This window comes from Pholcus phalangioides, unplaced genomic scaffold (assembly GCF_987345545.1).
Source record: "Pholcus phalangioides strain wild (caught in Gottingen) unplaced genomic scaffold, Ppha-v1.0 ptg000012l_1, whole genome shotgun sequence".
Lineage (NCBI taxonomy): Eukaryota > Metazoa > Arthropoda > Arachnida > Araneae > Pholcidae > Pholcus > Pholcus phalangioides.
The window spans coordinates 11,154,882-11,172,120 of NW_028301605.1; the positions used below are offsets into that span (position 1 = coordinate 11,154,882).

The window sequence follows — 17,239 nt, forward strand, 5'->3', positions numbered from 1 at the left end:
GAGCGATTTAGTGAGTGTTCGTATGAAAGACTTACGCACTCACCAGCTTGTCGCTCATACGATCACCCACTGGGTCACTCACCACATGGCCCCCATAAGGATGAGGCTGACAGTGCTCTAGCCTTTGGGCCTAGGACCAGGGGCGTAGCCAGAAATTTCGCTCGGGGGGGGGGAATCAAAGTGATAGAATCATAGATTTGGCCATCTTTTTCCCTTTTTTCGGTCATTTTCTCTCATTTCGGGGGGGGGGGGAAATGCACCCCCAAATCCCCCCAAGGGCCCGTGAAAGACTCCAGCCTAGGGGCCCTGATCCAGGATGAGGCATCCGGGCCAAGTAGGCGAATTTATACTCATCGAAAACTTCAACTACATCTCATTTTTCTGAGCACCGGGGTGGGCCCTATGCGTTAAGACGGCATTGCGTCCGGTGCAAAATGTCGCAAAAAAAAAAGTCCCGTATTCACTCAAAAATATGGTCACAAACGATTCCATTAAATTCGTCTGCTAGCGTCAATAAAGTAAACAGTGATTGGTTTACAGTAGATATCGTCATCCAGCGGTGATGTCATTTGCCGAATCACAAAGCACCTCTTATCTGCTATTAGTAACAGTTTGGAATCAGATGTAAGATTTCATTCGCCACGACGTCCATGTCCGCGCTCGCGCGCCGGCTCTTCGTCGTTGTCTTGCACCAAATTTTGTCTTGCACAATCTGTTTCTTGTTTTTGTGATGCATTTTTGTGTTGACCCGTGTGTTGATTGGAGTCGAGTTCCGTGTCTGGGAGCTGTGCGTGCTGTGGTCATTTGTGTCCTCCGGGAAGATATAATTATTTCACAACTAGTGCAAAGCGAATTGTTTCTTTAAATTAAAAAAAACAAAAGCAATGGCTGTTTTGGAAAATGAAGAACAGGATAACGAGGAAGAATTGCACATCCAGTTGAGGAATAAATTCTTCGCCGAAGCAAATCTTGGTAAGTTTTCATTTAAAAATCAAGTAGTTATACATGATGTATTCAATCAACATTACAACATTGATATCATTACTATGTTTAAGCATCTATATACAGTCACTATGGGCTTGAGTGTTTTCAAGAAATGAATTTCCTTAATGGTCAAGGAAAGTTAAAGTGTTAAATATTCCTTTTCCCCCCATGTTTTCCTTTAATGAGTTGTGAAAGTATGGCTGTAAATTTCTCCTAAGAAGCTATTGCATTCATACTAAAAAGCAATATCTGAGAGGTGACTTTAAATTTTGCAATCCACATAGGTGTTTTAAATGGTCTCTATGTACAACTAGATTCAATAGTGGTTCTTGACCTATGGGTTGCAACCCAAACTTGATTTGCAAGGGCTTCCTAGAGGGTCGTACAAATCCACTTACAGATAGGAATTCTTAAGCTATGGGTGCAACTCGCACTTGATTCATATAGGCCAGTTTCCCAACCTTTTTTGTCCCATCGCCCCCAATGCAATCTAACCCATAGAATCCTATGTTATACCCATAGCTTTTACCGCCTCCCCTGGAACATTCCATCCCCTCCCCAGGGGTCATTAACAACCACGTTGGGAATCACTGATATAGGCTTTAGAGATGGGTCATACAAATTCCGCTTACAGCCTCATTCTTGAGCTATGAGCCACAATAAAAACTTGATTCACGCTTTAGAGATGAGTCATACAAACCCACAAGGATTCTTGAGGGATGGAGTGTGAACCAAACCTAATTCGTGTAGGCTTTAGAGATGGGCCATACAAATCCACTTACAGCCAGAGATTCTTGAGCTATGGGTACAACTTGGATTTAATTTACATAAGCTTTAGAGATGAGTCATACAAATCCACTCGCAGCCAAGGATTCTTGAGGTACGAGCCACAACGAAAACGTGATTCACGTAAGCTTTAGAGATAGATCATACAAATCCACTTATAGCGAGGGATTCTTGAGCTGTGGGTCACAACCAGGGCTTGTTAAATTAAAAAGAAACAGCCACCTCGTTGGGCATTTTGCCTGTTGTGGCTTTGTATTTGTTTAGGTGGCAGCCAGATCTTTTAGAAGCCAAAGAAATACATCTTCCTTGAGGAAAATGGTACAAAATAATTATTTTTTCCGGGACTTATTGACCTTTTTTTCATGTTGGCACAAATATTGACACAGTCTGATAATTTTGTGTTCCTTCAGAAACCAATTCAGTAATCACGCCTAGCGCTTTGGATTTGTCAAGTCCTGGTCATGACCAAAACTTGATTTCCAGGGCTTCCGAGATGAGTTGCATAAATTCACTTACAGTCAGATATTCTTGAGCAACCCAAATTGATTGGTGGGGGCTTTCGTGATGGATGCGTTTAAATCCACTCACAGTCCTGTTCCCCAAAGCAGAATGTTTAGTAGTGTTCTGCGACAAGCCCTCGGTTGACTGGAGATGTTCTGCGGTGAAAATCCCCTTACATGTAATAGTGTTTGTTTTGTTTTTTTCACTTTTTCTTAAAATTCTTCCAAATTGTTCTGCAGTAGCGTTAATTGTTCTGCGATGTACATCCCGGTTTTTTCACATTCTGCTTTGGGGGGGGGGGTCCTGTTATAAATGCACTTATTGCATCATTCGTTTCAACTAATTTGGAAAAACAAACAGCCCAAAAGCAGAATGCTTTACATTGTTCTGCAACAAGTCCTCAGCTCACTGGAAATGTTCTGCAGTGAAAATTCTCATAATAATGTTTTCTACATTATTATGAATCTAATAACAATTCTTAAAATTTTACTAGTTTGTTCTGCAGCAACACTGATTGCCCTGCGACATCACCATTTTCAGCATATTCCGCTTTGGAGACAAACACTCCCATTGGTCGCAAAGCTGATCTTGGTGTTAATTTTAGGTTTTGGCTAAAAAAGGTTAGGAACCCCTGAACTATATATATTTATAGATTCCATGGAAGTGGCTGGCCTCTATTTCAATTAAGTGCCACAATTAAAAAAAAGTATGTATATGTTACGGTAAGAAGTATTTATTGGTTATATTCTTCGGTGACCTTCCTTCCCCTCGGCAACAAAAATAATATCCTCTCAGCAATGAAGCGTAAATAGTGAAGCCTAGTCTATTCAAAACAAATACTCTTGGTGACTTAAAATTCATCACTGTTGGGTATGAAAAATTTCAAAAAAACAAGCAATTATATGAAACTGCTGACAAATACCAACAAATCAGTTTTATGCTTTACTTTTTTAAAACAGAACACAAGTTAGGTCTATCGCCATGGGCAATTTACTACCTAGTGAGTTCTGCCGGAAGGGTACCTAACAGTCTGAGCGCATATCTATTGTTGTGTGTGATTTTTCATTGCTACCATCTATGTTTCAGAAGTGAAATGTGGTAACTGGATATTTGTACTGTTTGTAGGCCTGTTGTTCTGTGTGACGAGACTTTTGTGGTGTTGAGTTGATAAGAATTTACGTGTTGAGACAAAAAATGTTTGCAAATTATATAATATAAAATTAATGTTTCTAATTCGTTGAGTTCCTCTCTTTTAGGAATGTGCATGTGCAAAGTGATTGCAGGATAATACCCTGGGCTCACATTCCAGGCTTTTACAAACGATTTAGCATTACTACTGGGTTTTACCAGTTTTCTTTGGTAAATCCTAGGTTTTTTCAGTCCTAACATATCAAGGTTAATTGGACATTTTTCCAGTAAATAGCCTCTAACAATCACCTAAAATAATTGTTTGTTGGTCTCAATGCACTTTTTATTATCCTAATATATTAATATCTCACCACAATAAAAATTATATTAATAATCCTAATATAATAAATATCTCGCCACAGGAAGCAACAGGCCTATAAAACGGTACAATTATTCAATCGTAACACTTAACTAAGTTAGAAAACATGATGGCAGCACTACACATAACAAGCATTACACAGAAAAAACTTCATTTTAGGTTCACAATACGCACACACACATTGCGGCATGTACCAATTCGTTAGAAATTCCGTAGAGGAATGTTCACGAGATGCATGTCCGGTTCAATATATTCCATCAGATTGGCATTGCCCCCTGTATCTCCACCTGTGAGTGAGTAGGGGTATGAATGTTGTTGAATTAGCAACTATTTTCTATAATGGGCATCTCCAATCTGTTGGAAGCAATGCTTTGCTCATGTAAGCGTCCTGTTATTTCCCCCGCTGATAATTCACATCTAAAGAATGTTGGTGAATCTGAAAAGATTGATGAGCTAGAACTCTGCCACACTTCCTGCTTGGGGGGGTATGTACCACAGAGATAAATTTGTGGTTCTTCCGGTCTGTTCTGTGATTAGTCCGAGGACAGTTGCCTAAGTTAGGCCAATGCACATTAGGAAGTTTTTCAAATTCTTGAGTGTAATAGGCCTATGCAAAACGTGGATAGTGATGTCATGCTGGGTGCAACAGGTAATTAAAAAAAATTGTCTATATTGCTGATTTATGTGATTCACTAGACCAGGGGTGGACAACAGCTGGCTTGTGAGTGGATTTTGTGTGGCCCGCGACTAGGTAAAATTACTTTGTATCAAATTGATTTTCTTATCTCATTATTTGAGCTATCATTTTCCACAGCAGACGTGATTAACAAACTCTTTGCATTCATTATTTCTAGTGACGATAGTAATTAGCTGTATTCTCATCACATTCTTTTTTTATATACACTTATTCACTTATTGCTCTTAAAGTTTGCTATGGACATTTTTATCCCATTTTTTTCCTTGACCTAGTTGGTCAAGTTGCCTTTCTATGGCCTTTGTATTTGTAGCTGAATGCATAGACCTATGTGGTATTCAGCTCGCAGTGACAAAACTTTTTCGAAATGGGTGGCAACTCATAAGAAAACCTTGAAATTACAACCAACTATATAGGCTACGTAGACCCTAATAATTCCAAAGAGCAAAAATGTGCCATTTAGGATGATCAGGTTCAAATTGTACCATAGAAAACAGGAGAGTTCCACACCCAGACACAATTTTTTGTGTTGAAAACAAAGAAGCAGTCATCTCTAAATTTTGACGTGGCAGGTTGGTGTAATTCCACGTTGAAGCTGACTGTCACTTTTTCAAACCAAAATATAGGCCTACAGATATTCTGTTCCAAAAAGTTAATTCAAGTAATAAGAATACATGTATTGCAAATCTGGTTCAGTGTAATTGTGGTTCATTATGGACATAGAGAAGCACCAGGTAATGGTGTGTGTATCTTTTCACATTTGCAGGTGGTCTGGCTGGTTCATGCAAAGCTAGTCCATTTTATCTTGGTAAGATCACTTGTTTACCTATTCCGGATAGTCAATAATATCCACGTTACTGTCTTTTGGCCTGCTTTCCATCCCAATAACAAAACTTCTTTCGAAGTCTACCAGTGTGCAAATAAATTCCTTGAGCGTGTATTCGAGCCCTGCTTGACCCCACTGTTTCAGGACTAAGGAAATAAAATAATTTCAGAAAAATGTTGAGAAAATTTTTTGCCTGTAAAATTAAAACTATGGATGTAATTGAATGGTCTAATTTGCAAAAGAAAGAAGTAATTTTTGATGCACTCCACCTACACTAGCTGGGAACCAGAAAAACAACGGATATGTATCAGTTTATGAAGTGGAGCCCAGAGTAAATTTTTAATGATTAAATTGTATTTTTTCACTATATTACTTGTGGCAGACACAAATCTGAGAGCTTCTGGGCCATTTACTGGTGCCGCTTATACACTGGAATGTTTCCTCTGGTGCGGTCCGCTCCGCTGCAGCTGACCATTATGTTAGCCCTTGAACAGTGAGGTGGCCACCCCTGCACTAGACCAAAAAGGATGATAACAAGAACTTCAGCTCCATATTATAAACAATTATTGATGCATTGTTTGTTGCAAATTAATATGCCTGTATGAGGGTTTGACAATTACCAGGAAATTGGCAGAGGCGGATTTAATGGCGGGCACACCTGGCGCCCAGACTAACCAAAACTTCATTCTTTTTTTTTTTTTAAATTTAAGGTGCCCAATATTTTCTTTAGCGCCCGGGACCTTCACTGACTATAATTTGCCACTGCAGTGGCCTAAAATTATATATGTGGGGTTGCTGAACTTCCAGAAATTGTCTCATCCAGCATGGAAAGGGGTCACATGTGCTTGGTAAGTTGAAGAAAAAGAAATATCTTTCTGACCATATATTTCTTGGTGGGGAGGAAGCGTGGCCTCTAAGAAATTTAGTTGGCGCCGAAATTTGTTCTTGATTTGCCAAGCCCAGATTAATCCATCAAATCAAATGGAAAATTTAACAAAAAAAAAATTTTATGAATGGAATTAAAGGTTTCCACTTAGGCGGTGAGACCCAGGATCAATCTAGTTATTTTTATTCTTGCATACTATAAATTTATAACGAGGGCTGTGAAAAATTATATTCTGGGGGGGGGGGGCATCGAAGATCTCGTGGGTTTTGATTCCAGCAGAGCCGCCCTCAGGAGTGTGGCCAGTTTTGTGGGACGCCTGAAACGGAAAAAAAAAAAAGTAAAATTTTTTGCAGTAAAATATAAAATTAGTCAGACTTGTTCACATTCCCCCACAGAGCTGACCTGGGGTGCAACCCTTCAAAAACTCGAGAGATGTCCATTCCAGTGGAGTTTTCCTTGGTGACAGGCGCAAACACACAGAAGGCGCCTGTGAATCATCTAATTTAGTATTTATTAAAATATTTTTTCACCTATGACCCTTTGGACAAAAGCGGCTCTTGGGTCGTACAGTCCCAGGAGGGGTGCCAAATCCGGGGTAAGAAAAAAAAATTGAAAAAATATTTTGTCTAAAATTCAAAGGATAAATGCGTTGGATGGAATAATCTGCAGAAAAAACTAATTTTTGATGCGATGCATCTCAAAACATGGATAAACAACCAGACCTAAATATGAATCAGTATATTGAGAAATATTGGGGGTGGGGTATGTCATCTCTCTCTCTCTCAATTTTGCCCATGCACAGTGTATAACGAGACGACCAATCCCAGACGCAAGCTCGCCGCCATAGTGACTAAAGAAATGGAACTGGAGGCTAAAATACTTTTATGATGTGTGGTTGGATAAGTACCTGAGGGCAACAAAGAAATTCCGGAATTTATGTGAGTTCGTCTATACCAGCGGTTCTCAACCGGTGCTATGTGTGCAATCTCCAGGGGGCCCCGCGACCGCTCGAGGGAAATAAAAGAACCAGTAAATTTTGAGAAATAACTAGGAATATTTTTAAATAATAAAAATAAATCAGTAACGTTGATAAATAAAAAATGGGCCTACGGGGCTCCGCCATAGAAATTATATACCACGAGTCAAAAATGTTGAGAACCGCTGGTCTATGCCATAGTTTCTCAAACTTCTGGTTCCATGCCGCCCCCCCCCCCAATTCAAGTCATAGGATCCTATATTAAATTCAAAGCTTCTGCCGCCCCGAGGGTGATATTGCCCATTTTAGAAAACACTGGTGTATACTAAAAGGGGAAAAAAAGTCATTAAAACCTTGAAAAGTGGAGAAAAAAATTGATTTTGGACTTGTTTTTTTTACGAGAAAAAATTGTTTGATTCCTAAAAATGTGGCTGGTGCCTAATATATATATTAATTTGTCAAGCCCTGGTATATAGAAATCTGCTCATTTTCAGGGTTGCGTGTGTTTTGCTGCTTATACACCGGATGGGTGCCGGAAAGATGTCTGGCATGGGTGAGAATTCGGCCTCGAGCCGCCCTTACTTTTGGAACATATCCTTTTCCCCCGGTCTTAAACGGGTTCCCCAATATCCAGGAGTGAGACCCTTTCTACTTATTAAATTAATTTCGGAGTAAATTTGTGGCGCTCAAAAATTTCATGAATAAGGTGGATCCCCAGGAGTTGCTCTTGGGCTGTGCGGCCTCATGGGGTACCACTATGAGAGGGGGTGCCAAAAAAAAGTGAAGGAAAAAATTGAATGCCGGAAAAATTTAGTGGAAATGTCAAACTCCGATTGCAATATATTGGCCTTATTAATTTGCAGAGAAACTATTTTTTTTTTATGCATACTCATGTCGTATACGAACTTGCGATTTTTCCGGATCGTTCTATTGGTGCGGCTGCCACTTTGGAAGGGCGCCGAAAAGATATCTAGCACGGGTAGCGATTTCGTCTCGAGCCGCCCCCTGGGATCTTTTACTCGCGAGGAGGGCCGTCTTAAAAGAATCGTAGGCCTCAGGGCACGGTAAACTTTATGAGGCCCCCTACCGGTTAAAAATGAACGCCTGCACATTTACACGGGCACTCGCGAAAATTTTTGTCAGGGGCCCCCCTCCCCCCATACAGTCGGATGTACCCATGCGTTAAGACGGCACTGCTCCCGGACTTCTATAGAGAAAGAAGTTACACCTTTCCTCTCCACATTTTACTCAAATGTTCTACATCTATGGAACATTTGAGTAATTTGAACATTTGACACATCTCACAGATCTCTGTAGCCCTTGCGCCATTATCCCCAGAATAATCTCCCATGGTTCCCCTTCCACTTAATTTTCACTCGTGGCCATTCGGAATTGGGGGCTCTAGGAAAATCCGTGATGGACCTATTTTTGGCTTTCCCTGACCACTTTGTTTTGGTTGCCAAAGCTTTATTTTCGCCCTTTTTATTCGGATTTTTGGTGCTCCTCTTAGGGCGTCTTCCCGTGCGGCTGCACGGGTCACCGATCTCATTTTTTGGTATCAACTACGTTTAATAGTGGATTCGCACCTACAGACACTCGCCGTGTCGTGTCAGACACGGCGAGTGTCTGTAGGTGTGAATCCACTTTTAAACGTAGTTGATGAGTCGTGTCAGACACGGCAAACATTCTTTAACGTAAAACCAATGAAGGAATTTTCATATCTATCGTATCGTGGCTGCGCAGCCAGATATTTTTATGTATGGCAGCACTGCACATATCAAACATTACACAGAAACAAACTTCACGGAAGATTCACTACCCGCACACACACATTCCAACACGTACCAATTAAAATTATAAGTTCCGCAGAGGAATATGGACGAGGTGCATGTCTGGTTTAGTACTAGACATTTTAAAGAATGTTTGCCGTGCCTGTAGATGTGAATCCACCCCTAACTGCTGCCGTTGCGATTTCGGTGGAAGTCTACCCTGTCGTTTCAATTATTTGCACGTATGGTACATAAGTTATTCTTATTAAAAATGTATTTTTTATCCTGGACATGTCACTTATCGGGAAAGAGGAAGTTTTTACTTGAGGAAGCCTTGACGAGTTCTTTTTGTGTACGTAGATCAGATAACTTTCACTCTGTTATTGGTGACCTTTCGTCCTATTTTGACGGTTTTTGCGTACTTCAAACGGGTTCTAATGAAGGACTTGCATTCTATATATTTCATCGTGTTCATATTGAAAACATTTTGGAATTGGAGGGGGGGGGGGCAGAAAGCTAATATATATAGCTTTGTTAGTTTCGAACTTTTTTAAACGTCTTTCTTAAGGATTCAAGTTAAAAATCCGAGAGGTAGAGATAAATATTTTTCTCAATTATACTAATTCCTTGGCTAGTGTGATAAAATTTTTCCTATTGCGGTGACCTCTGAAATTCCGCTTGGTGTTAGTTAGCATTTATCGGGTGAGAAATGCTTGTGGCCGTCATTTTGGATTTTTATCGGTGTTGTTTTTTATTTGCTTCTGTTATCAGTCACGTTGGTTACAATCTGGTTAGCGCTACCGTGACACATCTCAGTCTGATTGATTACGAACGCGTCACACTCACTCAATCGATACATTAGCAAAAAAAAGACGCGTTTGCTTTAAATTTCGTATTTCTGTTGATATTGTCTCTCTCACTCTTGTTTTGTTTTTATCACTGCTAGTAGAAATCGGACTTTCGGTTAGAGAAATAACTTTCATTCAGTAGCGCAATAAAATCAGATGGCGGCACTTCCAAACACATCAAAACACACTTTTAACGTTTGGCAATAATGCAAGTTCATGAGAGAAATGTTTACGACATGTATGTTTGGTTTATTAGAACAGACTGAGCACGACCGGGCACTGTGGATTATTCGAGTTTAACTCTCATTGCCCCGGAGAGTTTAGTAGTACAGTCCAACCACGTTTAATTAAATATTTTTCACATTGAGCATAATTAAAGCAATTGTTTTCGTTGAATTCAAGTGAAATTTGGTTTGCACGAGATGCTTTTGGGTTTTTTTGTAGGAATGGGACGAATAGTGATTTGACCTATCTATTTTCTAAAAATTTATAATTATAAATAAAATTAGTGTTTTTAATTGAAAATAAAATTATTAGTAGTTTTAAACTACATTGAACTTCAATTATGCAATTTATATTATTAAAATTGGTAATTGAAATATTTTTATTGCCGTGATATTGACAATCTAATTTAACGATTATGTACAGAGTGATTCAAAACTCAAAGTACAAACTTTTTGGGGAGGTAGAAAACACAAAAGCAAAACAGAATCACAGGAATATGTGGCGATGCTGTCGGCAAGAGTGTGTAGGTGTTGGTTTCGAATAGCATAAATCTGCCAACACCTCGTTATGTGCGCGCGCCTTTTCTTAGCCTCTCTTCCGCTTTTCGCAGAGAAGGCTTTGGTTTCTTGCAGAGTAGAGATGTCTTTTGACTGTGTGTCCGTGTATTATTATTTCGTATATATGTGTTAACGTGCCGTGTGTTTCTTCTAATTAATAAACCGTATATTTAACCGTATCTAGAATTGAACAGTCTTAGTGGAGTCAAATAAAATTTAACTATGGATAAATAGCTACTTCAATTTAAATGTCATTATCACCTCCGGCAACTACATATGGTGTCCACAAACTGGTGACTCAGGACTATCGGATTCGTTACAACGAATCATGAATACCTCTCTGCAATGTGGATTTTAATTTCAGTTTCGTGGTGAGTGAATATTTCTCTCTTTCGTAGGACTATTGCCGTCTTCATTCTTTCGCTATGGCAAATCCGCAAGCAACTGCTAGTCAGACTGAACTTTCCCTTTCGGGAACCGAAGTCTCACGTGTTTCATTCCGTGCGCCTCCATTTTGGGAAGCCGACGTTGATTTATGGTTCCTTCAAGTGGAATCCCAGTTTATCACGGCAGGCATTACCGCGGATAAGACGAAGTTTCATTCGGTGATTTCCGTTCTCGACACAAAAATCTTGTCTTACGTGAGTGATTTAGTACGTAATCCTCCCTCACACGATTTATATGAGACTCTAAAGAAACGTATTCTTTCCCGATTTGCTCAATCTGAAACTGCTCGCTTGAAATCTCTTTTTCATGAGTGCGAGCTAGGCGACAAAAAACCGTCCCAGCTACTATGTGAGATGCGAAACTTGTCGAATAACACAATCAGTGATGATGTTTTGAGCACATTATGGCAGCAAAGATTACCCGTCAGTGTTCAACAAATTTTGTCGATTTGTCGGGATCCTCTTGACTCTTTAGCTCAGATAGCTGATCGCATATTAGAAGCTTCGAGTTTCAACGCTGTCGTTTCTCAGGTGTCTCAACCTCCTCTGCCTTCTTCAGAGTTGCATGAGCTTAAAAAAGAAATTGCATCGCTCGCTACACGAGTCGAAGAGCTCTCTCGTTCTCGAAACCAATACAGAGGTCGGTCGCGAAACAATTCGAAAACTCGTGAGCGAAAAAAATCTTCAGATCGCTCCGATCGACGCAAATTGTGCTGGTATCATGCTCGATATGGTGAAAAAGCACATCGTTGATTTCACCTTGCCAACACTCGGAAAACTAGTGGGCAATCCTGTTACAGCGGCGGCCGGAGATTGCCACTTTCAAAGTCGCTTATTCATTTGTGATAGAAAATCGAAAATTCGTTTTCTTGTTGACAGTGGTGCAGCTGTGAGCTGTTTTCCTAAATCACTTGCCAAAGTTTCCAAGCCTGACGACCTTTCGTTATATGCGGCTAATGGCACTAAAATTCACACATATGGAACTAAGCATTTTGAACTTGATCTCGGACTGAGGAGAATATTCTCATTCAATTTCTTAGTGGCCGACGTCACAAGTCCTATTTTGGGTGCCGATTTCTTGGAGAGATTCGGTTTACTTGTTGATGTCAAGAATCGCCGGTTGGTTGATAATTTGACAACTCTATACTCTCTTGGTGTCGTTACCACTGGTCCTTCTCTCGGTCTAACTACAGTTTCTGGTGCCACTACATACCATAAAATTTTGACCAAGTTCCCAAATCTCACTGGTTCGGTCTTAAATTCTCAACCCAAACCACATGCCATTATCCACTTCATCGAAACATCAGGGCCTCCCGTCTTCGCAAAGGCTAGACGTCTTTCTCCTGAAAAACTTTTTGCCGTCAAGAAAGAATTTAACTTGCTTTTGAAGCAAGGCATCATTCGTCCTAGCAAAAGCCCTTGGGCTAGTCCTATCCACCTAGTCCCAAAAAAGACAGGTGGTTGGCGCATATGTGGTGATTTTCGTCGGTTGAATGCCGTAACTACTCCTGATCGTTATCCTATTCCCAATATTCAAGACTTTTCTTTTGGTCTGGCTGGAAAAAGAATATTTTCTAAACTCGATCTTGTAAAGGCATACCACCAGATTCCTGTGAAAGAAAGTGATATTCCCAAGATGGCTGTGATTACACCGCACGGTCTCTTTGAGTATGTTTTCATGACCTTTGGGCTCAGGAACGCCGCACAAACATTTCAACGATTCGTTGACAGCATCCTCTCGGATCTCGACTTCTGCTATGTTTACTTAGACGACATTCTTGTTGCGTCAGCTGATGAGAAGTCGCATGAACAAGATCTCGATGTGTTGTTCAAGAGACTAAGCGAATACGGTTTAGTTCTCAATCCTGACAAATGCCAATTTGGACTCAAAGAAATTCAGTTTTTAGGTCATCTTGTGTCAGAAAAGGGCATTTCCCCGTTGCCGGATCGTGTTACCGCACTTTTGGACTATCCATTGCCCAACACAATCGATGAGCTGCGACGTTTTCTGGCACTAATAAATTTTTATCATCGTTTCATGAAAAACGCTGCCTCTACGCAAGCATGTTTACATGATCTAGTTAAAGGCAAACAAAAACGGGATAAAACAAAAATCGTCTGGTCTGAGGAAGCAAAATCTGCATTCGAGTCATGCAAGGAAATGATTTCCAATGCTGCTCTATTGGCTCATCCTATTTCAAGTGCGCATCTCCTTCTAGCTGTCGACGCGTCTGATTTCGCGATTGGCGGAGTTTTGAATCAAGCAGTTAATGATCAAACTCAGCCATTAGGATTCTTCTCGCGTAAGCTAACTTCAGCTGAACGCAGATACAGTGCGTACGATCGAGAATTGCTAGCGATATATTCAGCAATGAAATATTTTCGACATATGCTGGAGGGATCTGACTTCGAAATTCTCACAGACCACAAACCATTGGTCTATGCATTTTCCCAAAAAAGTGAAAAATGTTCACCTAGGCAGATTCGTCATCTAGAATTCATTAGTCAATTTTCAACCCGTATCAAGCACATTTCAGGCGATCGAAATGCAGTAGCCGATGCATTTTCAAGAATATCGGAAATTGAAATACCTCCTAGTATCGATTTCGCCGAGATGGCTTGCGCTCAGGATGAGGAAGAATTGCGATTACTTCGTGAAATGGACTCAGGTCTCGAGTTAAAACCAATGACTTTCGGTTCTCCTGAAGTCACTCTACAGTGTGATGTTTCCACTGGTTCAATTAGACCTTACGTACCGTCAACGTTTCGCCGCGCTATTTTTGATGCAGTGCACAACCTCTCCCACCCTGGTGCCAAAGCTACTACTGAAATGGTTCGCAGACGATTCATCTGGAAATTTTTAGAAAGGGACTGCAAAGAATGGTGCAAAACTTGCATCCATTGCCAGCGATCCAAAGTTGGTCGTCACACACATTCTCCTATTGGTGCATTCGGATTACCTTCCGCAAGGTTCTCGCATGTCCATATTGACATCGTGGGTCCACTTCCACCAAGTAAAGGAAATCGCTACGTTGTGACTTGCAGTGACCGATTCACCAGATGGCCGGAAGCTATTCCTGTACCCGATCAGACTGCTGAAACTGTGGCATTCGCTTTCCTGTCGAATTGGATCTCCCGTTTTGGCGTTCCAGAACGCATTACTACGGACAGGGGTTCTCAGTTTGAATCTGAACTCTTCCGATCTCTTGCGAAGTTGCTGGGTGTGGACAGGGTGCGTACTACCGCTTACCACCCACAAAGCAATGGAGCCATCGAGAGATTCCACAGGGACTTGAAAGCTGCCATCATGTGTCACGCCACTGAAAGATGGGTTGACGTTCTTCCTACCATTCTACTCGGGATACGCTCAAGTTTCAAACCTGATTTTGGTGCTACGCCGGCGGACATGGTCTACGGAACATCTCTGAGGTTACCAGGAGACTTCTTCAAAGATTCCGGTAAGCACACCTCAAAATCTGATTATGTCACGAACTTGCGTATGACTATGTCAAAGCTTCGTCCTTCGCCTTTGTCCAATCATTCCTCAAAAAACATTTTTGTGCACAAGGACTTGGCCAGATCCACACACGTTTTTGTGAGGGTTGACACTGTAAGGCGTTCGCTACAGCAGCCTTACCAAGGACCTTATGAAGTTTTGAATAGGACTGATAAATTTTTTACTTTGCGTATCAATAATGAATCTAAGTGTATTTCTATTGATCGTTTAAAACCTGCATTTTTGTTTAATTCTCTCGAATGCAAAGAATCTAATGTTCGCAAATCATCTATATGTAATGCCCCAGCCTCGCCGCAGGGCTTCGTCACGAGGTCCGGACGGAAAGTCCGTTTTGTAACACCTTATCAAGCTTAACGTCCTTCGGACTCGTGGGGGAGTACTGTGGCGATGCTGTCGGCAAGAGTGTGTAGGTGTTGGTTTCGAATAGCATAAATCTGCCAACACCTCGTTATGTGCGCGCGCCTTTTCTTAGCCTCTCTTCCGCTTTTCGCAGAGAAGGCTTTGGTTTCTTGCAGAGTAGAGATGTCTTTTGACTGTGTGTCCGTGTATTATTATTTCGTATATATGTGTTAACGTGCCGTGTGTTTCTTCTAATTAATAAACCGTATATTTAACCGTATCTAGAATTGAACAGTCTTAGTGGAGTCAAATAAAATTTAACTATGGATAAATAGCTACTTCAATTTAAATGTCATTATCACCTCCGGCAACTACATATGGTGTCCACAAATATATGATCGGAAACCCCAACCTGATCAGTTGGAGGATAAACGAAGATGTAGAAATGACAAGCCAATAATGGGTGGGAAAACTCTTTCTTTAGCCATACTTTACACGAGGACATTACGTGTACACAAAGAGCACAATTTTTTTTTGGCACTTGTTACAATTTTACATCTAATTAAGAGGATGTCTCGACCATTATTTACTCCCAACTAGTAATGCATCATAAAATTTATGACCTATTTTCTTATTTTTTCCTTCTAGATGTTCTTTGCGCCTTTCAGTAGCTCAATACGTTTCTTGTCTAGGTACATCCTTCTGTTAGTGAAGTTGTGTAATTTTTCCTTGTACAAATTTACATTGGCATAACTTTGTTTTACAGAGAGGATATATACACACCATGCAATAAAATATAATCAGTTAATTTTCAATTTATGGGAAAAATTGAAATTAATATAATTTTTTAAAATTAGTTTGATGTACTTGGATTTTCACAGATATTCTGCAGAATACCTAAGCGTTATTCGGCAAAGGGGGCCGAATATTCGTCCCATGTCTAGTTTTTTGTGCTTCCTTAACCATATTTGAGCTGCTCTGTAGAAATCACCAAACCCCCTTCAAAATGCCATGCCATGCCTTTTTTTTTTTCAATGAAATAGGCTTTCTTCCGATTTCCAGCAGGTGCAAACCAAGGGGGTATAGGGGAAAATGCCTCATTGTGAAACAAACTTTACAGAATACCTGGGCTTGTCAATATCAAAATAAGAAGCTTTTAAGGAGGGGAGATATCTTGTCAATGCTGCTTAAAGGGTTAACGAGATTGGACTGTAGTGGTATGATAGTAGCCTTATACACAGTAAATAGCTTCCCTTCAAAAAGTCACCACATCGGCGATAAAAGTCTGATAAATATTCATTTCAATGGAAAAAATTTTTACATCAGGGTATGACAAATCCCAGATGCCAGGTTGCCATAGCGAATGAAACCTTATATTGGCATCTAAAATTTTCTGTGTCTGATTACTAGCTCGGGAAAAAGAAATACGCTTGGCTCCTAAAATTTTTCGTTGTCGCCGAGATTTTTTCCTCGATGTGTAAGCCCTGCTTTACATGCTTTGCATAACTTCTGCACCTCAGCGCCAAAGGAGCAGCAGTATTCCGAGTTTTAGTTTTTTTTGAGTATTTTAGTTTAATGCATTCGGCCCAAACATTTCTTGTTTAGGATTAAACGTCACTTTTCCCCATTGGATTTCACCCTAAAATAATCACAACTCCTTTTTTACTGTTGTAAAAGCACATTTTTGGAGCAATATATTTCTCGTACAGATTTTGTTGTAATAATAATCTGGAAGGCTAAGTCCGTCCATCATCACTCGGTACATAAAGAATCGCGGTCGTGTGGGCATCGTACTGAACTATTATCGCGAGGATTCGGGTCCTAATCCCATTGGCGGTACAGTTGTCGACTGAGGTTGGTTTTCTGCGGTTTTCAAAGTTCGAGGCGCAAATGCGAGCCGGTCTTCCATTTGAAAAAGTCTCCCCACAGACATTCTACAAGTTATTTACACAACACAAACATTCGAGCATCTGCCATTTTCATTTCAAAATATAGAAGGCAGGTGGCAGCATCACTATAATACGAAACACATGACTCTGATGACATAAAAACACTAGAGCTACAGATACACTCAGAACAAACATTCTGTCATATACCAATTCATTAGAAATTCCCTAGAGGGAATTACTTTTACAATGTGTACGCATCCGTGGCAAAAGGTTCACTTGTATGTGTTTGTGTTCACAACAGATGGCGCCACAGTACAACAAAGAACAGCATATGTTTGCCAACCAAAACAGAACTGATTTTTATTTTTATAGCAGTATTTTTTGGCCCATAGAGCCTCAGATGCATGGGAATCCACGATAATAAGATCAGGTGCAATGGTTTTAAAAAGTATGTATGTAAATTGGTATTTCGAACCAGTCATAGAACAC

General features: G+C 40.3%; 1 protein-coding gene across 1 annotated transcript in view; it reads left to right on the top strand.

The window, feature by feature from the left end:
• Nucleotides 1-677: 677 nt before the first annotated feature.
• LOC149079568 (motile sperm domain-containing protein 2-like) overlaps nt 678-17,239 on the top strand; it is a 44,218-nt gene continuing 27,656 nt past the window's right edge. Inside the window, exon 1 of the mRNA XM_089240178.1 lies at nt 678-972. Coding sequence (XP_089096304.1) covers nt 885-972 — 88 coding nt within the window. The 5' untranslated portion in view covers nt 678-884. The remainder of the gene's footprint in view (nt 973-17,239) is intronic.